Source organism: Cladophialophora psammophila (genome assembly GCF_000585535.1).
Source record: "Cladophialophora psammophila CBS 110553 chromosome Unknown aczJe-supercont1.5, whole genome shotgun sequence".
Taxonomy (NCBI): domain Eukaryota; kingdom Fungi; phylum Ascomycota; class Eurotiomycetes; order Chaetothyriales; family Herpotrichiellaceae; genus Cladophialophora; species Cladophialophora psammophila.
Window position 1 is genome coordinate 747,901 of NW_006912926.1, and position 15,958 is coordinate 763,858.

At 51.8% G+C, this 15,958-nt stretch overlaps 4 protein-coding genes across 4 annotated transcripts; all 4 read right to left on the reverse strand.

Annotated features, from left to right (window-relative positions):
* Positions 1–333: 333 nt before the first annotated feature.
* Positions 334–1,762, reverse strand: A1O5_03917 (uncharacterized protein; the record flags this gene model as incomplete). The annotated part of the gene is made up of 3 exons (XM_007744527.1): positions 334–861; positions 915–1,451; positions 1,502–1,762. The coding sequence occupies 3 exons, from the start codon at positions 1,760–1,762 to the stop codon at positions 334–336; spliced, it is 1,326 nt and encodes a 441-aa protein (XP_007742717.1).
* A 7,972-nt stretch (positions 1,763–9,734) lies between these two features.
* On the reverse strand, positions 9,735–10,305 carry A1O5_03918 (uncharacterized protein; the record flags this gene model as incomplete). Its single annotated transcript, XM_007744528.1, has 2 exons — positions 9,735–10,060; positions 10,113–10,305. 2 exons carry the CDS (start codon positions 10,303–10,305, stop codon positions 9,735–9,737), a joined length of 519 nt encoding a protein of 172 aa, XP_007742718.1.
* A 2,275-nt stretch (positions 10,306–12,580) lies between these two features.
* On the reverse strand, positions 12,581–13,534 carry A1O5_03919 (uncharacterized protein; the record flags this gene model as incomplete). The annotated part of the gene is made up of 1 exon (XM_007744529.1): positions 12,581–13,534. The coding sequence occupies one exon, from the start codon at positions 13,532–13,534 to the stop codon at positions 12,581–12,583; it is 954 nt and encodes a 317-aa protein (XP_007742719.1).
* A 1,258-nt stretch (positions 13,535–14,792) lies between these two features.
* A1O5_03920 (uncharacterized protein) lies at positions 14,793–15,463 on the reverse strand (the record flags this gene model as incomplete). The annotated part of the gene is made up of 2 exons (XM_007744530.1): positions 14,793–15,338; positions 15,386–15,463. The coding sequence occupies 2 exons, from the start codon at positions 15,461–15,463 to the stop codon at positions 14,793–14,795; spliced, it is 624 nt and encodes a 207-aa protein (XP_007742720.1).
* Between the last annotated feature and the right edge of the window lie 495 nt (positions 15,464–15,958).

Genomic DNA, 15,958 nt, shown 5'->3' on the forward strand with positions numbered 1-15,958 from the left:
GCTTCACCACAAAGAATAATTTCTGACGTGACACGTGCCCGCCCCATCCTTTGTCGCCCCTAAAAATGATACGACAATAGATGTTGAACCTAGACCCGAGGTCTTTCCCCCCTGACACTCTCCAAATCAGGCCTACGTAGGTGACATTCGGGTATTTTGGCTTTCATGACACTCAGATATTGTGCAATCTGATATCTCGGCAGCTGTGAGATAGCCCTCGCGGAGGATGTTGAATGCATCATTCCCACACTGGTAGAATCGACCTCTTTAAAATTTCCCAAACAAACGTCGTCGATGCTGTGCATCGAAGGAGGGTTCCTCTTTTGGACAAGTCTATTTGTCGTGGAAGACAACCTCAATGACCGTATCCGAGCTGCCTTCAGGTTGTACAAACGCCACAGTCTCTAGCCTCTCATCCGCTTGCTTGAACAGGTCAATCCAATCATCCTTTCTCCGCTCAAGAGCATTCGTCACCGTCCACATTTGCAGGTCGGCCGTTGTAGTAAGACGTTCCAACGGCGGAGGGATGACTCCCATCGGAGGCATCACATTGTCCGAAACAATGATTCTCGCGCCGTCCTTCATAGTTCCGCCTGGGCCATTGATGAGGTTCCGTAGGATTTTGATGGCAATGGCATCAGTCCAGTCATGTAGAACATGCCTTAGGAGGAACACGTCGGCGCTGTACTGGGGTTGGGGAGTCATAAAATCGTATCGCTGGAATGTGACCCGCGATCTGAGGTCCGTGGGGATGAGTGCATTGAAAGCATCCTCGACCTCGGGCAAGTCTTGGACAACAAATCGAAGAGCAGGAAACTTCTCAGCCAGCGACATGGAGATGAATCCACTAGATCCGCCAACCTATGCAGGTGGTTAGACAAGACATTGACGATTTGCAGCTAACCAATACTCACATCGACGACAGTAGCTCCACCAAGGCCCTCCCAATTGAACCCTTGAATAGTGTATCTTCTGTCATGGCCACCACCGTCCATGGCTTGCATAGCTTGGGCAAATAGACGAGCACGCCAGCCTCTCTCGGGCCCCTCACCATCGTTCTCGAGCCAGTCGAACAAGCTTTTCCCTTTCCCCAGGTTCCAGGCCATGCTGAGCGCGGTTTGCGTCGGATCTTGCGTATCGCCATACTTTTCCACAGCATCCGCCAAGCGTGAACTGGCAGGTAGAACTTCTCCAAGATTGTGATGGATCCAGGGTTTGAGTGTCGGATTCTTGACCGGGGCCATTGAGAGAGCTGTGTGAGCGACGTGGTCAGGGCGGGGTTCAAAGAATATGTTCTTGGTCATGGCATGTCGGAAGAGCCGCCGGAGTTGTCTCTCGGTCAGGGGGACTTTTCGTGCGAGATCCGCATAAGAGATATCGCCATCTGGTGGCACCGCGTCGAAAATGCCAAATTTTGCGAAAGCATTGAGGACGGTGAGATCATGCTTAATCTACAAGCAGTGAGATAACTAAAATGCACCTCCTCACCATCGCCGCATACCGTGTAGGCCTGCCAGTAGACATAATCTTGTGGGCCGGCGGCAAACTGTTCAATTGCCCAAGCCGAAGTGATGAGGTTCATCCGCGCGTCTTGCAGCTTGGCGAACTCCGGATTTTCAGGGTATTTCATGGGGCTGCAGGGCAAGAAAGATGGTTGTGGGAGTTTCTGTCCTTTCAGGATGTCCACAATGGTCTTTGCGCTGGAAGCAATAGACTCTGCTAGGCCAAGGAGGCTGCGCTGGTCGATATGTGCAGATCCCATTGCCTAACTGACCAGCGCTTCATGTAAACCTTGATCATTAGAAGATGGAAACAGAGAACAGAAGGGTTGGGGAAGAGGCGCACTCATCATATGAACGGGCACTGTTCGATGCTCGAGCCTGAAAACAGGGAGATCGTTCGTGCCATTGCCATCACTGGCTTGCAAGCGAAAGCCCGGGTTTGCCTGACTGACTGGTTGTCCTCGTGTCGATAGACCGTGCTCGGATTCAAAGAATTGCCGTGTCATTTGCGTAATAAGCCGTTCAGGAGCAGCTTTCTCCAACACCATTACCAGTGCCAATACCATTTTCGACTGACATTGGCAGGTGCGTATACAGTCAGTCCCATAAAGATAATTTGCTTGGAATCACCTCAAGACTCTCCTCGCGCGCAACGACAGCGAGTCATGTCAGCACTTGAAGGAAATCCGCGTCTCTTCCGGTATTGACTGACAACGAGTATCCTTCTTGGTCTCGCGAGTCGGCGCAAGGTTGTGGTTGGTGGTTGCTATTTCAAAAAGTTGCTCGGCATCTCACATGAGGCGGGAAGGATTTTGTCATATCGGCAATGGAAGCGCAAGTTAAGACTCCTCAAAGGACGATTTACGAGGAAAGATGAGAGCGAGGCTATTTGGTTACTTTACGGTTGAGGTTAAAAGCGTAAGTAAGAATCGTACTTGAACGAGAAGCTTGTCCAAATGGAGAACTCGGTGACCCCTTTATTAGAACAATCTCAACCCGCAACGGCGAAATCCCGAGGATGCAACGATTTAGGTGATGCCTTCATCAACCGATTCATGGTGTATGAGGTGGTGTTGTTCCGACCAATCGACGCTCAATAGGATCGTCTTACGGGGTTGGGGTTGAAGGCGAATGCGTGGTAAAGAGGAGAGTGCAGTGGAAAGAAGAGCAAAGCGGCTTGTGCGTATGGACGCAGAAAAAGAAAGCAGACTTAGATTCCATATGGAGAATCCCCGGACTCTGGAATAATGTTTCTCTGAATGAGAGTACGCTGCTCCCTACTGTTTGGAGTCCACGTCTTAGGTACCTTCTCGCAGTAAGAAGGAGGTTTTGACTGCAGGCCTTTTGACTGTGGATGTCTCACCTGAAATACGTGGACAATGGGCATCCGAAATACAAAGGCCCGAAGTTTGACAGGTGGGGAGGCTGTTGAACATCGCCAGCTGTAAACGTTCAACCTCGCCGCTTACCCCGTGACCTCACGCCGTTGAGGTGTCTATCTGGATCGAGTGATACCCCTCGTACCCTGTACATATGGTTGGACTTGCACGTACGCTGGAATGATGCGGAGATACGTGCCGGAAGGGACATTTGTCAAGTGCCATTACGACGAAGAGTATCCCGAACCAGCCTACGAGGTACTCCGGAGGCAAGCTACTGTAGCTCTGAAGGACCCTTACTGTGGAGCTGCAAGGAACCCAACCCAAGAGCCGGGCTCGGCACCGGTGAGGGCCGTGTTTAATACAGTATACTGGGTACCGAGAATGCTTCTTGATCCCCAGGCTGGATCCTGGTGCCCCTATAGTGGGGATCTCGCTTGACTTCATATAGGGGGATTCCACTCTACTATTATTATTATTCATACCACTCTGTTGCAAGTACTTACCTAATCCTACATTTTGACTCGCTTCTCTTGCCATTGTTCTAACAGACGGTAAGGCTGAGCCGAGGTCGCGCCTGGTCCCACGGTGCTTGTGTGAGGATGCATTATCCTCGCTAAGAGAAAAGACAGATACAGGGAGGCTTCCCTCTCGGGGTTCTAGACTCTGTTTTCACTCTTCGGCTAACCATCGTACCACGTGTGGGCTGAAGCTGAACGCTGCAAAGCTTTGCAACTCGCTTGATTGGATACATGAAAGTTCAACTCGTCTTGCTTGGTCTTGCGCTCGGCTGAAGCAGCGCCAAGGCTGAGACAAGAATCACTAAGCCGTGAAAGCTTTCTCAAGCTCGCACGGCGTAAGGCTGGGCCCTGGGCCTTCTGACCTTCATATTGTTGGTGGATGTTGAATTTGTATCGGGTCATTGCCCCGTGTATGTATGTACCTAGCTTCAGCCCCTTCGTGTTCATCCCGTCGCCCAGGTCGAAGGGAGGTTGAGCGCATTCGTGCTGCTAGCACCACGGCCACCTTCGAGGCTCGAGGCAATGGCGAAGCGACTCATCATATACGGCGCGTCGTCCCGCAAAAAAAATGGGTTCGAGAGAAAGACAGCTGCTCCTGGTGTTTCGAGACAACTCGAGCAAACGGAATCCCTCGCTCTATCTGGTTTTTTTTGTCGAACCAGAACCCTTGGGTAGTTTCATCTCTTCATATCTGCCCGCCTGCCTGAGAAGATGGCATGTGTGAACTCGCCATTTCCGCTGCTGCTCGCTTTCCTGTCCACTGTCGTCCTCGCCACCCACTTCCAGCCTCTATACCGCATCGACCTTGCCCGGGAGAATTCCCGCCGCAGCGTGCGAAACTCCAGCCAACTCAGGGCCGATTTGCTGCTCTTCGACACCCTGGTCAGACGAGATGATTGCACATCAGGCGATACGCTTTGTCGTGGTATGGCCAAAACACATTTCAGAGTCCAAGTTTTGCTTTCGGTGTTCTTCTGTCCGCTTTCGCTGACTAGTCCGCCCAAACCCAGATGGTTGCTATGTTGGTGCAAATGCTGTCTGCTGCGCTGGTGGAAGTGCTGTTCCTGCCGGGGATGTTTGCTGCGACGATAGCGCGGGTGGCGGCTGCGCGATCGGCCTGACCTGCGGTTTCTGCGGTACCGACGGCGTCTGTTGTAGCGATGTTTCGTGTACCGTGTTGGTAGACACAGACGGATCGTCCGTGACACTCGACCCAGACGATTGCAAGGCCACAGCAGGAAGCACACTGGCTTCTGTGGCAACAGTTGGGGCCAGCGGGTCGACAACTCCTGCGTCGACTCCCACGCCGACTCCCACGCCGACTCCCACGCCGACTCCCACGCCCACACCCACGCCGTCGCTGTCGCTGGCCCCCATCGAGACTCCACCGCCGGTTCCAACTACGACTGAGATCCCACCGACACAGCCTTCCAGCACGGAAGCGCCACCAACTCTGACTACATCGGCGGTCATCACGGTGACCGTGACATCAACCTCCACGACGCCGGACCTATTCACCAGCATCGAGGTGGTGCCGCCCCCAGAATCGACCACCGCGTCAGTCGCTCAAAGTGCTGGCGTGGAGAGAGGTGCCCAGGGCCAGGGACTTGTCACGAGGACTGCCGCTGCGCTGGTGATGGTGAGCTTGCTGCTGATGCTCGCTTAAAAGTCCTTGTCGACGGCAGGGCAGACGGAGCCGCATTGGTCTGGCGTGAACATCCGGTGCTTGGGGATTTTGTGACGGGCATTGAAGAAGCCAATATACCAGTACTGTCCAGTAATTGTGGAGATTGATGATGACTGCATTCTGAAGCCTCCAAATATGTCACCCTTTCTTCTGTGTTCCAGAATTCAGATATCCCGCATTGGTTGGGCGCCTTTCCCGCCGCGAAGTGTGATCCTTGGAGTTGACTGACATTAATTTGAGTGTCTCTTGAGACGAGTGATCGTTCGCTGAATTTCCAATGCTTCTTAGAATGGCGGCCGTGACTTGACGGATATCAAGGGGAACAAGAGGACGAGGGACCTCATCAAATCTCTTTTCGGCGTCCCTGGCTGGGCGAGCATGGAGGACAGTAGCCCTGCGGATTTGAGGATGTAAAGTAAGCCGAAGACAATGTGGTAGACTCAACACCCTCGTTCGGTCTCATGACCTTCGGTGAAGAAGAAAGAACATTCAGCCAAGGTAGATATCCAGCTGCATTCACAACACCTCAACCTTCTGCTAGACCTCTGAAACATTCCTCCGCAGTTTTCTCCTTCACAGATCCTGGTTGTTAATATTCTGTCAACAATTGACAATTCTGACAGAGGTTCCAAGTAGTCCCTGTTTCCAAGGATGTTGGAAAGCTGCAGCGATCCTCGGCTTATCTCGTCTTTCCTTGGTGTCTTTGGATGATTGTTAACTGTTGAATGCCCGTTGACGTTGGAGACGGATAAGATTTTCTTCTTCTTTTCTCCTTTTTCTTTTGTTTTGTGGACACCAGCTGGTATGAATATTTCGTGTTTATGCCAATCACCTAACCAACTCCTCTCCCGCACCAGGAAATATCAGAAAGACTCTTTACGTTGAACTTAAGACCACCTCCGTGACAATAGCTTGCACCAATTTGACCGAGCGGTAGGAGCTCATCCGACCCTGAATGGAAGGTGGGGTTCCCTATGAGAAAGATGTGCTCCTCGTCACTATTTCTGCCTCGCCATCGTCATGACAATAGAATGGAACACGGAGGACAAAAAGGAGAGTGTGTGACTACTGCCTCTCGTGTAGTTGTTTCGCCAAGAAAAGGGAAACCTGCAGCCGGCTCACCCCGCTTTGGGAATAAGGTGATGCCGCCCTGTGCTCACCCCCGGCTCGCGCGAGCCGGGTGAGTGATCACCCGTGTCTCACCAGGCGTGGGGGCCGATGGTCCGTGCACCTTGGCACCGGGGCGGTGCAACCCTGGCCTGGCTCACCCCGGTGGAGACTCCTGCTAGAGACTCTGATTGGCTTCATGACCTTGCCGACTAACCGATCACTTAGCCAGGAAGTTCATCCAATGAACTGGTGATAATGTTCCAAAGCAGCGCTGCCGAGACTGCTCCCCGGGGCTAGTTTGGTGAACTGACTCTGCCTCTACGAGTAAAGCAGCTGTGGTGGTGATTATCAGCGGAACCTATGATACATCCTGTATGCGCGCACGGGGGGGGGGGGGAAACAGTCAATGGGATTTATTGAGGACACGGCTCCTCGCCGCTTTCGCACATTTTGAACTTCTCAGGATTTCCTGAGATTGTTTGCGCATTCCCCTCGTCCCAACTTCGGGTAACTGCTCGACAATTAACAAACGACTTGTTCTGATAGAAAGAGCTCCAACTTTCACCGGTGTTTCCCTCCTACCAGTGACCTTCGTTCTCACGATAAACCAAGCTGGCCGACCGGCCACCGACCTCCCCCTCCTTTAACTCTCGATCTCGTCGATCCTCTACCCCCCGAATCGACCTGCAGTTAGCCTCCTCTGATTTTGGACCGGCTATCGTTCAAGACTGCTATTCTGCACTACCTGAGCGCCTCGTCCTGGCGCAATATTCTGCCCACATTGTCATGAAAGCTAGGACCACTTCGTGACTCTGCCTGCAGACTCTATAGCGATGGCATGGTTCTGGCCGAGGAGGCCCACGACTTCGGGATGAATGACACCTAACACCCATCCCTCCCCCTCAATCTCCCCTCCACGGTAGAGTCGACTGGTCGAGTAGAGCCGGCCCTACTCAGACGGCCTACATTGCCAGAATCCTACTTCTCCTCGGGGGTCGAGTGAGGTGCTTGATCATTGACCCAATGGCAGAAATGCCTCACGGATTGGTCTGCAGACAACCGAGACAGTGGGATAACGAAGGCGCACGGTCTCCCGCCGCGGCGCCTCGTTCACAGCGCGAACTTTGAGGAACGACTCGGGGAGAGCAACATTATTGGCTATTGAATCATTACCAGGCTCGAATTCCGCCTAACAGGAAGTCAAAAAGCGTGGGACCGGGTTGGCCGTTTACGATGCTGTGACTACTTATTAGGCAGGGGGAGCTGAGTCAACTGGGGGAGAGGGAGAGGGAGCGCGAGCGCACGCGCGGCCCTTCTTCCCTGCAGACCCACTAAAAACAGACGGTGTGCAGAGAGAGGGGAGGAGACCAACACAATGTACGTGTGACTCGGCCGCGGTAATGAGGACTTTTCCACGACAGCAACACGACTGCGATCGAACCCCGCTACCTCGAAAACCCCTGATCGAAATCTGAGATCACATCTAGACTGGACACAAGGGCTGAATGGACCCAGCTCTCGAGGGCCAAGGGATTAGAGCACATGGAACGCGGAAGAGAATACTCGAATCGAGCTAGGCCCAGAGCCAAAGGAACGGGAGAGGCAGTGAGAGTGGGAACGGAAAAGAGAGGGCTCCCATGGGATCTTTTTAAGGAGCCTAGTCCCCCAATCGGTCCTCGGCCAAATCTGCTTCTGAAGCCTCTCCCCAGGACTGCAAAGAACTTGGAATCTAGTTTTGGTTGACTGTGGGACTGGCGCATTTGGATGCTTCGCCCAGAAGCCAGCTTGTTGGATTGTCTGTTCTTTGGGATCATATCATTAAGGCATAATGTCGGTGACCGGGCAGCAACGAAGTCTTCCGGCTGCCGCCCGATGAAACTGCTCCCAGTTCTCCAGAAGTCGAAATTCTTGAGACGTGTGATGATTCCAACACTATTTTCACCGACGGGAATATCTATGATACCTCTCATATTTTTGACCACAGGACCCCGGATTAGGTTCCCCCTCAATCACGCCCTCCGAAACCCCCAGGCCACCATTCTGAATGTGTCCCGCAGCATCTTCCAAGACTCTGGCGCAGTCTGCGACGCTGATTCGATCCCTCACCTCGCCTACAACTATTTCTGTCTACGTCTATTTCTCCTATATCTGAAACTCCGGGGAGGTGCTTATGGAAGAAACAACTGCCGTGGGCATTCAATTGAGAGACAGTTATTGACCCAAATGGCCCGCTTGGGGTGCTTGAACATCAACCGCCCACCGATGAAGGAGCCCCGGCCCTTTCCACCGCGACACCGCGAACGACCCGAACTTGGAGGGCCGTCCAACGATGCGGTCGAACTATCATGGTCCTGGGCTACACGAAGCTTCTACTTCCTACAGCGACACAAGACCTAATGGCGAGAACGCCTGTCTCTACGCCCACAAAAATGATGCTGGACACAGGAAAGCCAGGGCTCCAATCAGACTCGAAAGGAGCCCAAGACCAATGCAGGAGCTTCTACACCGGAGAGTCAAACCTATCCCTTCCGCCGGGTTGAAGAACATCTCTTCCTTGACTCGAATGTCTCCTGCCTCGATCTTGAGCTAATCTAAGTGATCGATGATCGTCTACCGCGTATTACGTGGTATGTTGAATGTTTATCGATGAAGATATTTTCCAATTCCTATTGCGATTACACACACTCGTGTCCTCGGTCTCTCTATCTCGAACCCCAAGAGATCAGAAGATAGACGCCCCATCTGTCCATCTTGATGATTTATCTTCGCGGCGCGGAGAGAAATGCCTAGCCTCGACATCCAAAATGCGTCATTTAATTCCCACATACTCTCTGCCTAGTTCGATTTTCCAGTCTTTCTCCCTCGCTCGGTATACGATCTGATTGGCGAAGCAACATATCCCCTTTTCGATCTGCCTTGCTCCCTCTCTGGCCTTAGAGGGAAAGGGAAGTACTATTCGTCTACTACGTTGTGCGGTTGGGGGGCTGTGGATGCGGCTTGAATACCGGGAAAAGCATGCTGCCGCGCTATATCCTTTGACACCGGTTTATTTGTTCGCACCCAATCAGGACATCAATTTCCATCAGCCTCTCCGCAGAACCAGGCTCAAGGCGTTGCCTTCTCAGTCCTATATTTAAAGGTCAAAGGAAGTCACTCACATCGCCGGCCGTTTTTGATAGTGAAATACACCTCTTGAGGTACGTGTGGAACAGACGGTATTGCAAATTAATCCCAGCATGAGCAGTAGCGGTACCTCATTAAACGGTCAGATCACGGACACGATGAAGTATGTCGAACCCTAGAAAATATCTCTTCAAGAAAAAGCTACCGCTAACTCTTTCGACCCTAGAACAGGCTCTCACTTCACGGAAGGCGACCCAGAATCTCCTTCTCAGACCCAGAAACCATATAAAGCCAACCCTCCAAAGATTCATCAAAGAAATCCGGAATCTGAAGGAGAACAACCAGTCGTTGACCAAAAATGGCTGTACAAGCAGAGCGAGGTGATTAAGCACTACTATATCTCCTCCCGACATTAAAATTCTCGAGATTTGGGGCGATTCCGAGCAAGGAGATCGATGCACTCAATGAAAATATGGGTTATTTGTTCTTCCCAAATACCCATCTCATAATCGACCAACCCATGCGTTTGCAGTATATCACACATGGCCACCAATTGGTCCCCCAAACTGGTGATTATGTCCGTTGAAAGCATATCCCCAGGCCATATTCCAGTCTTCAAGGCCATTTGGGTGATTTCTTTCTGTCGTTGCCCAAGTGCTTCCCAGCAGAGATTGAAGTCTCTCCAGAATTCAAGCCGCTCATTACGTTTCGTCTCGTCGTCGACGTCCTCGTGTAGACCTAGAGACCGCTTACATCAACTCTGCGTTTCACTAAAGTCGATCAGACTTACCTAAAGCTGTTACGGAATTGACTAGCCGCCAAGATCCCTCGAGAAGCTCGTTGCTGGCTTTCTTAATCTGACGCGATTTAATGTCCTGGAAGACAAGCCTAAACAGCCGTTTGTATTCCTCTAAACCCTGAACAGATACTTCCTGGAAACCTATCTGAATACGGGCCTCCTCTCTCCTCTGCGATAACGCCATAAGGTTATTTGATCTCGCCAGTTGTTCTTGTTGGGCGATCCAGTACCGGCAATGTATGTCGTCCATCCGAAAGCCGGTCTGCCATGATGGAAGGTGAATATTGTCATTGAAAAAAACAGACATAATTAATGCGTACTTCGACCCTCCTGCGGATGGCTACAACGGTTGAAACAACCGTAAGCAATTTTGTATCGGAGCGACTTCGTGCAAGAGATTTGGATAAGTGCTGCGTTGTGTCACGCGGATGGACATGAGGCTGACAGGATCCAAAAGGCGACCGTGGCGATGGTTAGTCGTGAGTCAAGGAGAAACCGGTGTGACGATGTCGAGCATGATGCTGAAGGCTTGGGCCCCCTAAACATTGGCCTCAATCGTTCGCGCCATGTATGATGGCCAGGCTAGTACAGCGTCTTCTGTCTGCATGTATCAAGCCAGAGATATACAGGGACAGGGAGGTTGGGTATCGAGCTAGTGCACCTTCCTCGAGAGTTCAGGGCGCAAGGAGATGTGCTTCGGGTGGCGTTGCTCCCTCTGCGCCCAAGGATGTTAATTACACCGGTCAAAGGACAGCCCTTTAGGGCAAAGCCCCAGCTGGAGCGCAGATGGACTGTCCGCCACGGAGCAATTACAATGTCCCGCTGATCCTACCATGATGGGAACTACGGGAAACGGCTAGACACTGAACGCCCAGGATACCTCCTTCTATGCTGCCATGTCCCGACGAAGGTGAAGTAGCTGCTACAATACTCGGTCGTCGATTTCGAGACTATGACGAAAGGATTTCCAGACATAGCCTCGACGAGAATGCCCTGTCTACTCTCCGCCCGAGCCTAGACGCAGAACAGCCAGTATAACCAAGAAAAGACCAACCAAACTCTGCTCCATCTCAGACTCAGATTTATCCCTTCAGCCAAGTTGAAGAAATCACATTCTTTACTCGCACGTCTCTTCCCTCGATCTTACTAATCTAAATCCTAAAAATCGTCACCCTCACCACTCTGAGCCTCGAATAAGGAGACAACGGTCGAACCTTTCGAGGGACTCCACGCAGTAGGGTGCTCCTGGTCCTTAGTCGCCATCTCCGTCCACGAAAATTCCCTTCGCATCGATGTCGCGTTCCAGCGATAACCGTTTGTCATGAAGCTCAACTATCACCTTGGGAACCTGGCCACCGGGCTGGCTCGGCTGGCTCTTTTTGACACGACCTCGAATTCGAGGAACACAACATGCGGCCTTTGTGGCGACAGAAAGAATGTCCGGAGGAGCGAGAGTTCCGACGGCCCTGCGCCAGTATATTGTCCGTTGATGAGAGGCACCCAGAATTTCTTCCCCAACATTAAAGATATTCGCGCCAGCTCGACATGCTTTCGACAAGGACACAAACGATGATCGTGGCCCAAACGGCTACCGTCGTTAGCCAGAGAATTCGCGGTTCTGAGTGATGCTGCTATGGCGACGGCGATTTGTTCCGATTCATTCGCCGCAGTATATATGTCCTCGTCGTCGTCACTCTCTGTTCCAACAATCCTCAATATCCTCAACGCCGACCATGCATAACTCTTCAGGCGACCTCCCGAAATCTTGTCGCCATAGTCCTCTCTGACTAAGTGCGGAAATTTTTGATGATCGCCACGATGGCTCCATGGAGTTCGACACGAGGAGCGTGACTTTCTCGTGTCGGTGCTGCGGTGTGTGATGACATCTCGAGTACGGGTTGGTTGGTCTTTCAGTTCTTTCAGTGATTAAACAACGGAACTTCAATGGCCTTCTCCAGGGGTATTGCGCTGTGTTTTATTCGACGGTATCTTCACATACTCAGACATTCCGGGGGCGCCAATGCCAACTTGTGCACTGAGTTTCTACAAGGCCTCCGCCCAGTTCCATCCTCCGGCCGTCGCCCTTGCTGCGCTTTCTGCTCTTTCTGCAGCTTTGCGGTCTTCTCTGGCACACGCCACTTCGTATACCTTCCCTAAATTTTTCCGGTGCGGTGCATCATGATATCCTCCGCAGCATGGCCGAAAAGAGTCGGTGCCTAATTTGCAATCGCGACCAAAATGGGGCTCTCCACAGAGCACGCAGAGGGCCTTAGTTGCGCCCGTTGCTTCGCATGTTAGAGGCATGGTGTAACGCTGTTGGGTTGTTTTTGCTGTCCTGCTGGCTGGAAGGCAATAGCTAATCCAACGAGCTGGGACGTAAGTCTAATATATTCCGATTAGATTGGCCTCAACTGGAAGACATTATATCCTCGGAACTACACCTTCTCTCGATTCTTTCTCTAATGAGGGGAACCCTCGAAGTCCGGCTTCCTCGCTGTGTACACTTCTGCTTCAACGGTGATTCGATGGTCTCCTTCTTCTAGTTCCTTTACCACATCCTCCACAAAGTCACATACATCCGTACTCCCGCATGAGCCCCCTTCCACCAAGATCCGGACGCTCGCCTTTACTGTGAGTTTCACGACCTCGAGCAGTTTTTGGCTCATAGCTGTCTCCCCTGATGCTTCCAAACAGAATTTCTCCTTCCAGCCTTCACCAAAACCCGCCTCCCGGAATGAGGTTTCGATATCCTGCGCAGAATGGAGTGGGACTCCTAGGCGGCGAGCAGCCTCCATGGTACGTAGTCGCCAATCGTTGAACTTGGGGCTTTCACTAGTCCAGTTCTCCAGACGCATTTCCTCATTCTGAAACCAGCCCCCGTCGCATAGCCCTTCGAAGACGTTCTTGGCTAACTCTCGCGGCTGTCGAAGAGAGAAGTAAGAGTCGCGTAAATGGACTAGGGCTACGGGCTGATCACGGGAGACCCAGGGATCTTCATAATTGTCCGCCTCGAAGGAACAATTTTCGAAAGTATAGAATCCAGTGGCGTCGTAGTGAATGTCCAAACCAACGACTTGGCGGCCAGGAATCAATGAAGATACTTCCTGCACCCAGATACCCCATCCCGCTCCAAGGTCGAGAAAGATGCCCGGTCGGATATCTTTTAGAGACCCCAGAATATGTCCACCGACTTCGATCCACATAGAGTTACAGAGTTCTTGACGATACCGTTCCTCGTCATCGACGGGAAGGTAGTAACAATGGCCTCCGTCATATATCGTCGACGCAAAGATTCTTCCGTACATTTTGACGCTGGCTGGCTGGTAGGTGGTGAAGAGGGAATCGGACCGGTTTCTTGAGGAAATAGCCAGGTCGTCCATAGACCGAGTCAGCGAAGTGTCGTCCGGCGACATGATGGAGTGTCGAGGAAACCAAGCCCACCCTATCCACAAAGGACGAGGAATGAGAATTGTTTCGTGCGTCGTGTCCTCCGGATCAGGGAGAAGCCCGTATGGTAGGGAGCCAGAAAGTCCGTCTACCCACACAATTATACACCAAAAGCAGATAAGGCAACACCAGGGGACCAGAAAGAAGAGGGGCAAGAGATCCAAAGACATTCTCTTGAATAAGAGATCAGACGACTCTGTGCTGAAAGGACTGGCGACCCTTTTAAGTCCGTTGGAGCTGTCACCTTCCAAAATAATTCCTCAAGTTCACAACACCTTTATCATTTCGGGCCAAACTTCCACCCATTGTCTTTCAACTTCGCTTGTCCCCTCATTTCGTTCTTGCTTCTTTTTCAGCGCTTGAAAAACCGAACTTGGAGGTGGTTTAAGCCCATAACGTGCTATCAGGCCTTCGATTCTCGTCACCTTGGTGGAGAGAGACTGGGCATCTTTCGATGATGACTCGAGATGACATCCGCAAGTGCCTTCGGGAGGCGGTAACTGGGGCAAAGATTGTATCTCGCCAATCGATGGAGAATTCGCCTCGATCTCGTGCACTAGCTTATTAAGGATGGCGGCAGGGTCAAATGTTGCGGAAGGGCTGTTGTCCCTCGCGATTCGAACCCTCTCCTCTAGACTATTTTTACATGGAGACATCGCGAATGGCGTATGCTCCCAGTGGGGCGATAATGATGCGCCAAAGGCACGGAGGTGTGAAAGACTTTCAATGGCATCTGGTGGGTTAGCCGGGGGCGTAATAAGCGCAGGGAGGCCACGGGTGAGGAATCATACTGGCGATCTCTTTCTCCGAGAGGGAGCACATTCGGATGGCCGGAATACCTTCCATCTTTTTCGAAGCATGAACCAGCGGATGGTTGGGACACGAACGATCTAGTGTTACGGTTGGAAGGAGAAGGATTGTTATAGTTTGACGGCGTGCCCGCACTGTCCGATGGAATCGATAATCCTCAAAGGACCATTATAGGTGACCACGAATGAATTGGGCGTTCCACCTGATTGAGGTGAGTCAAATGCATGTTTTGATGTACGGTTGGATGCGCTTAGCACTGCCCATACCTCAGGGATGTCGAGCCTACATGAACCCCACTGGGAGCTGCCTAGGATCATCACCGATATATACATTGGGTGTCGCGCAGTCCGACACGGAAGGATGAAGGGAGGAGAACAGGGATACTGTATCAATCATCGACTTCCACACCGCGGATTAATCATACCCAACGCGGCTCTTGGACTTCCACCGTCCTCCACAGAAAATATTGACCCATATCCACTTCAGGAGGTGGAACGGAAGCGAGGTTGACTCTCGTAGTTGGGGTGTCTCAGAGGTTGTCCAGGTTTCTGGCGGACAAAGATGTCGCCGAAGAAGATAGCTAAAGACGTTGTCGACTTTGTCACGATTTTGGTACGAGGTCTGAAAATACCCAGCTTTCATCGCTTTAGCAAGGTCGAGGCCATGCTCATAGTCGACCTCCGAGTGATCCACGTCCGTCTGAGTCCCCACTAAGACAATGAGACGTCCTTGTTGCGGAAGGGCGGGTAGGTGGTCTTTGAAGGACGTAATGAAATTAAAAGTCGCCCGGGACGCCGTGCTGAATACCAATACGAAGGCATTGCACTCGGCGAGTTCAGCGAGATCCATTTCCGAGTCAATGATGTCCACATCTATCAGCGTGGAATCGATGGTGACAGTCGTCTGAAAAATTCGTCCCTTGGCAGTCTTTCTTTCGGTCATCCAATTATCCAGGAGATACTGCACCCGATCAACATTGAGTCTACCCCGTCGGAAGGGGGCGTTACCTGATAGATGAGCGTCGTTTTGCCTACTCCCTTGTCTCCGACCACAGCCACCCTGAAGTTCTTTGTGCTTCCCTCCATCTGAAGTGGAATCCAGGAAATGGCGGTATGTTACCATAAGCGAATAAGGCAAACGATGCAGGGAAAGAGAAGCAGACGCAAGGCAACAAGATTGGAAATTGCCGCATTTATGCACACTGCGCGTTGTTAACTTCGGCACCCATCCTTGACTTGGAACTCTGCAACAGGAGAGGCCGACCATCTGGCAGGCTGAATTGGAGATTAGCGTAAATCGCAGGGACAAAGGCCAACAGTGGAGAATTCAGTATGCCTGGATTCTGAAGCGAAATCCTATGGGGATGTCATCTTGCCAAAGTTTGGAAGCAATTATCGCATCTTCAAGAGGCTTAATTTGTCGCCTGACGTCTATTTTGACCACGACCTAGGACCGGCTGCGGAGCGGGGCTCGTCAGACCGTCCCTGCGCGGAGGACAGGAACCGACTGCATACCGCACTAAGGCGCACTATCTTTGAGTGCTCAAAGATAGTGCGCCTTAGTGCGGTCGCAAGCGGATA